We start from the raw sequence: 6,621 nt of genomic DNA, 5'->3' as shown, positions 1-6,621 counted from the left end.
GTGATGAGTGCAGACTATTAACAATGATGTGTTGGTCAACTAAATTCAGGGACAGACCAGAGGAATTACTGAATTTTATTGTTTAATAAATTTTAACCCTTTGGAAAAATTTCTCATTTGACATCAAGTCATATTTATGCAGACATTTGAATAAAGTTTATCTACCCATGGGGGGGGGGGGAAGAAAGCAGTTCTGGAGGGGGAGGGGGAACGGGCTGGCTTCACCACAGAGTCCTTTATCCCTGGTAGCTGGGACATAAAGGAGCTCACAGAGGGAAGATACTGTGCCATGCAGGCGAGAAAACTCAAAAAAGACAAGCGCACTGAGCAGAGCCACACGTGACCAAACACTGATTGAGAATGATTTATTAGAGTCCAATTAGTATGCTTTTAATCTCAAATAGTCCATATTTCCTCCATAAAAATAGGCACATCAGTAAAAGTCCAAGTTCACTTCTTTCACTTCCAGTATAAGATGTTCTGTATTTTTGGTAAAGTATGTGCAACCAACACCTTTCTGCTGACTGGTTCCCCACATTCTTTTCACTGTGGGCACTTTTCAAGTCTATCCTCTCCAGGCTGACCACGCACACACCGTCTCCCTCCTTCCAAGACAGTCAGTCTTCTTTGGGAGTTCTTTCTCTTAGACGTCCTCCTGACTTCCCCGTACCTGCTTCAAGATCACGTTGCTTCCTCATCACTTGTTACAACAAACTGATGCAATCACTTCTTGACCTTGAGAATGTATTAAACAGGTGTCACCTAAGATGGCAGCAGGTGAATCCTGGAGAATACATGGTGGCCAAGTCACATATGGACACACTCAGTCCCTTTGCTATATAGACAGAAGGGTCCCAAGCTATATAACACACCAATCCTTTATTCACTCAGCACATTTGATTTCTTTGCATTTTCTTTAATTCTACATTACATTGTGGCCACCAAAAGAGGGAAAAAATGGTTCCTTAGCAAACTTTGGAATTGATAGGTATATTAGGATGTCTTGGTTATTGTAACACTTGAATATTCCTAATCCATCTTGTAATATTAATAAAAGTCATCTCAACTAAAGTAACCACTGCATTTCTTTTGTAAGAAGGTAATTTAACTGGCTTTCCTCACAATTGCTACCATGTGCTACAAAAGCAGGAAACCCCTTTTTATAAAAGGTAAAAGCATAAGAAGATATTTCACATTTAAAAAAAATCCTTCATGGAAATAGGTCCCAAGTAAATAATCAATTATATGGACAAAGTTTTATGTACACATTTTTTTTCAACTTTATAATAGTGAAAATTAGAAATAACGTAAATAGTCGACAATATGGGATTGGTTAAATGAACTGAGTTGCATCCATTAAATGGAATATTACATAGTCACTAAAATTTTTTTGTTTAAAATTTTAATGCCATAGTAAAATCTGGCAATTCTGCAATTTAAAAAGCTAGTTTCAAATCTGTTTACAGTACAATCCCAATTACATAAAAAAGTATACAATATACACATAGGCATACGTGGGAGAACTGTTAAAGAATGTTACTTCTGGATTGTGATATTATTGGTAATTATTTTTTCCTTTTTTACACATTTATGCAATTTTCAAGTTTTCTACAACAATTATGTATTATTTTATAACTCAGAAAAAATGGGCTATTAAAAATTTCCTCTGATGTACTGGCAATAACAATGCACTTGTATATTTTAAATATGCAGAAAAAAATTATTGTGCTTCATCTTCTATGACTTTAGAGTACATATTCTTTTGGCAATAAACTGATATTCCCTGTTTTATACTTGTCACAACACTTTAATAAAAACGTACTATTGTGATTAGAACATTGTTTCTTTCATAGTCTAAACAAATACTGGTTTTGACAACTAGGTTCTTCTATTTCCTAGAAGATTTAAAATTAGTATTCGTTTATCTTTTTAAGCATACTGCATACATACATTACATGCATGCTTTCTAAATAAAAAATAATAATTCTAATTTACAATTTTCCTACATAGGAAAAAAATGAAATTATGGTAGTTTAACAGTCTATAGTCTTATCCATCACAAACATGCTGATAGACATAAATGTGTTTATTAAATGAAATGCATCTTGAAAAATAAAAAAGGGAAGGCTGTATGTAAATGAAGTTGTGGACTCAATTTGTCAGAATTTATTCTGACTTGCACCAAACCACACAGAATCTTTTCAAGTCTAGTTAGTGTCGTCTGAATGGACACTCCAAAGTCCATTTCTCAATTCCATTGCAGGAACTCTACTTTCTACCTTCAAAAGGAATGGGGTCAGGATGAGGGTTGTCACATAAACTAATTTTCAATATACATCAAGTCTTGTGGGGTCTAGGAACAAATACTGCCATTGGTTAGTGTTTAAGTACCAGAGTTTCTTTCCCTCCTCTCTCACTCCCCACCCTGCCCTGGCAATCAGGTGTGGGGAGGCCGTTCATCTCTCCATAGAGGACAGCTGGCTTTGCATCTTAGTTTCCTTTCTAAACCACAGAGTGGTCATTGCTGTGAACTCCAGCCAAGATGGTGTGGTTGAGGGAGGAAGCCGAGCGGTCTGAGCCTTCCGTGGGGCCGTTGGTGTTCTCGTTGCGCTGACAACAGAGGATTTGTCTGAAGGTGGCACTCATCTCCTTGTCCCGGTAGGAGTAGATAATGGGGTTCATGGCAGAGTTGAATTCGGCAAGGAGGAGGAAAAATTTCTCATAAGCCAGAACGTCGCACTGTGGACAACACACATCTAGCAATAACAAGACCAATCCCGGAGTCCAGCAGATGATGAAGGCACCTATGAGGACAGGGTGAGAGACCAGAGGATTAAAAAAAGAGAATAAAAAATTCTGAAATGATTTCAATTCAATATGAAAATACTGAGCTTGGAAGCCACTAATCATCAAAAAAATAATGATAAAATAATTGACTTAGTAACATTTCATTAATTCATATGCTGCTAAAATTGAGTATGGAGACAATGATGGTGATTATTTTTAGCAAAACACAAGTTTGATAAGCAACTGAGATATTCAGGATCTACCATCTCTTATAAAGACATGGTTCTTAATAGCAATGGAGCGTTTTCAGGCAAAAGATGACAAATGTCCTTTAATGTGTAGCTAAGGCACACTTTCTGATTTTAGTTTGCCTGGGCTCAAGTGTTTGCTTAGCTGTTTAATGAACTGGGTAAACTTAGGTGGATTACTTTTTCACCCCATTTTTCTCATCTGAAAAATAGAGATGAGTATATTTTACCACACGAGATTTGTTGTAAGAATTAAATGAATGTTAAGAAAATAATTGCCTATATAAATTTACAGTGACAATAATCATATTGTTAACCTGCTCAGTTAAATGGTCCTGGTTGGAAATAATAATTTTCAAGCATAGAATGTGCATTTTATTTTTATTCAGCAATCATTTATATATTGCTTGATATATGCTTTCCAAATAACAACTCACTTAATCTTTACAACTGCCATATAACATTTTGACTAATAAACACCTTTGTACAGAAGAAGAAACTGAGGCCCCAAAAGTTTAAATACCTTGCTCAAGGCTATAGGACTGGAAAGTGGCAGACAGGAGACAAATTCCAGCCTTTCTACTCCTAGAGGATGGCTCCAGAGTCCATGTTCTAGAAAATACTACCTTATTCTTCCATTTCTTGAAACTAATAGAATTAAATATTTTAAACCAAATTCTATATTTCAATGCATCAACTTTGTTCTCTTTCTTTCCCCAATTATTCTAAATTAAGATTTTACTATAATCCTAAAGGGAATGGAAATATAGAATATATTTTTAATTCCATTTTTAGTTCCATTTTGAATTTTAGTTCCACTAATCATTTGAATCACAAGGAAAATGGAAGCTGAGAAATATCATTAAAATCTACCATCAGGTTACCTCAGGATCTCTAGGGGATCCTTGATTGAAACGATGTGAGCCAATGTGACTAGTGGATACCATCGTGTCCCATTACACCTCACCTAATAGGCTCCATATGGACAATCAGGCTGCCTAATGAGCAGATGGGGAACAGCATGACCCAGAAGTGCAACGGAATCTTTAGACTTCAGTGGTGCTGGCCTTGGTGGATGCAGGCATACTTGGGCTGAAGTCTTGGATTTGGACTAGCCTCAAGTTACGAATATCCCAAAATGTAAACAAATGAGATTTAGTCTCTAAACAGCCCAGTTTTGAATGTGAACTTTCTCTTTTGAACCTTTTCAGCAGGGAACTGAAAATGAAGCAAGGAGAAAAGTACCCCCACAAAGCTCTTTGTTCTGCAACACAAATGTGTATTGGTTTTAAACTGCTGTTCACTTTGAAGATGGTCCAAGGTGCTTCATTTTCTAATAAATACGATACCTTAGACTTTCCTTAGAAAAAAATAATATTCCAAATATCAGGAGATAATAGCCAAAGAGCTCTTGAACTTCAATAAAAATGTTAATCAAGCATTCATTCCAAGTCCTTGAATTTCCTTTATTGAAAATCACTCAGAAAGCTAAACATAAAGGAAAAAATCAAAGGAATGCCTCCTGGGTTTCAGAAATAATGCATTATTCATTGAGAATCCAGGAAGGGAATTATTCTTAGGGTGGAAAATGCCAACATGGAAAATGCATGGTCCCATTATTCATTTAGTTTGAAACGAAAAACACACACAGGCCCCTCATGAATGGCAGAGCATTTTTCACATTTCCTTTCTCCTTACTTTTATCAAAGCTCTAATTGAGCTCAAATCCAGAGCTTGATTAAATACTAGCAATGCAGAGATGTATTTTAAATAGAATGATCTTTTTCTCCTTCCATAAAGAAGAGAATATTCCTAATTCTCATATATTTGCTCGAGCTGCATGAATTCATTAAAAAGTGAGAGAATGCAAATACAGTCATTTGTTGTTTCTGATTTCTTTCAATGTTAAACCTTAAGAAGAACAAGATCTTTCCAAAGAGACCCGTGGTCTTAGAAATTACCCTATTAGGCTTGGATCCTTGCTAGATGGGATGCAGGAAGTGGGAAATACCACAGTCCAACAGGAGTGAATGTGTGTGGACACTTCATTGAGGAACTCAGAAGCTTCTCCCTTCTCCCTCACTGAAAGGAACTGTTTTTATTATTATTATTAGGCCCAACCACACTGTGTTTGAATCTTTAAGACTTAATCAAATAATTTCACTGGCCTCAGAAATCAATATCCAAAACCAATCATGCAAAATTTCCCCCTCTTCTTCCTTCCAATTCTCTTTCACAGATGTGTCAAGGATCAAACTGACCAAAAGATGAAGACATATTAAACAAGGGGAGTAGGGGGCCTGGAATATTCCAAGGTGATTAGGCTCTTAAGCCACACTGTACAAATATTCTGAAATAAATTCTGCTCATATTATGGATTTCCCTTTGAGCTTTTAAAAACAAAAATAGATCACACCCAAGCCCCTTTAATAAGAAGTAGCCAACCATCACTAAATCAGGTTACAGGACTTGAGATATCAACACACAGTCTGTAGAGTCAAGTATACACCTGTAAAACATGTCGATGAATTTAGAAAAAAAAATCCTCCATTTCAGCTCTGTAAAGAGGTGAAGTAATAGCTCCTGGCTTACCCAACAGGATATGGGGAGGATCAAACAGGTCCAATTTGCAAAAGCCCTCCTTGCTTGTACATGTACCTGGCCACCATTACCTATTGCCACCATGAGTGGGGCAGATTCAAGTGTAACACAGCTCAAGGACAGAACTTCAAAGCATGATTGAACCAGCAAGACCTGGCATTTCCAAAAAGCTCTGAGACTACACCATCCTGATTATGAGAGGACTTGCAATTGGGTGTGAGGAGGAAAACCAGAAGGAAAAGAGAGAGAGGGAGCAAAGGAAGCATCAGAGTCCCAACAATCTGAGCAGTTCAAGAGTCAACACCTACCAAAATGAGGAATAAAATAACATGTATGCAGTAGGAACAATGCTTTTGGCAGTTTGTATTTCCAGCACTTTTCTGAGGGAGGAATTCCTACAGGCCAAGGCACAGAACCAAGGAATGGTATGCCACAGTATGAGAATAAGAGGAAGTACAAATAGTTTATGGTCATTTATTGTAATGTCGGAAGCAGAAGTGACAGAAGATAAGATATCCAAGGTCATGAAGGCCTTTTGTATCTGGCTGACAGATGAAATGTTTCCAGTCCAGCATTGGTTCTTACTCCTAGAGGCATATAACAATAGCAGACAGTGCTTATAACAGTGCGCACCCTTCCCTGCCCTGGAGGATTGTAACCTTAGTGGCCTCACCATTCAGATATTCATTCAAGATACAACATTAGTGGCAGAGTGAAAGAAGAAAATGATCAAGATAAGGTTAAAAAAATTAGATATTTCCAAATGCTAGAAAGGAAATAATGAGAGCCTGAAAGAGGGCAGCAGCATGAGGAAACATGGGTATAGAAGATTAGGAAAGTTTTTAGTGAGTGCAGGATGACTTCTAGATTTTCAACTGGGGTGAAGGAGGTATGGTGGTACCTTTTGCTGAGGAAGGAAACACAGGAGAAAGCACTGACTGGTGTTTTGTTAGGGGAAGTAAGGAGAGAGTTGATGTGTGTTTTT

The 6,621-nt window shown here is 37.1% G+C and overlaps 1 protein-coding gene across 2 annotated transcripts in view; it reads right to left on the bottom strand.

Moving 5' to 3' along the window:
* Window positions 1–351: 351 nt before the first annotated feature.
* The window catches only part of Lpar1 (lysophosphatidic acid receptor 1), a 143,517-nt gene continuing 137,247 nt past the window's right edge, over window positions 352–6,621 (bottom strand). For both annotated transcript variants that reach the window (XM_076843190.2, XM_076843189.2), the window contains exon 4: window positions 352–2,804. In XM_076843190.2, coding sequence (XP_076699305.1) covers window positions 2,503–2,804 — 302 coding nt within the window. In that variant the 3' untranslated portion in view covers window positions 352–2,502. The remainder of the gene's footprint in view (window positions 2,805–6,621) is intronic.

Source organism: Callospermophilus lateralis, chromosome 2 (genome assembly GCF_048772815.1).
Source record: "Callospermophilus lateralis isolate mCalLat2 chromosome 2, mCalLat2.hap1, whole genome shotgun sequence".
In the NCBI taxonomy this organism is placed as follows: Eukaryota; Metazoa; Chordata; class Mammalia; order Rodentia; family Sciuridae; genus Callospermophilus; species Callospermophilus lateralis.
Note: the sequence above shows the minus strand (reverse complement) of the source record. Positions and strands in the feature narration are given on the sequence as shown.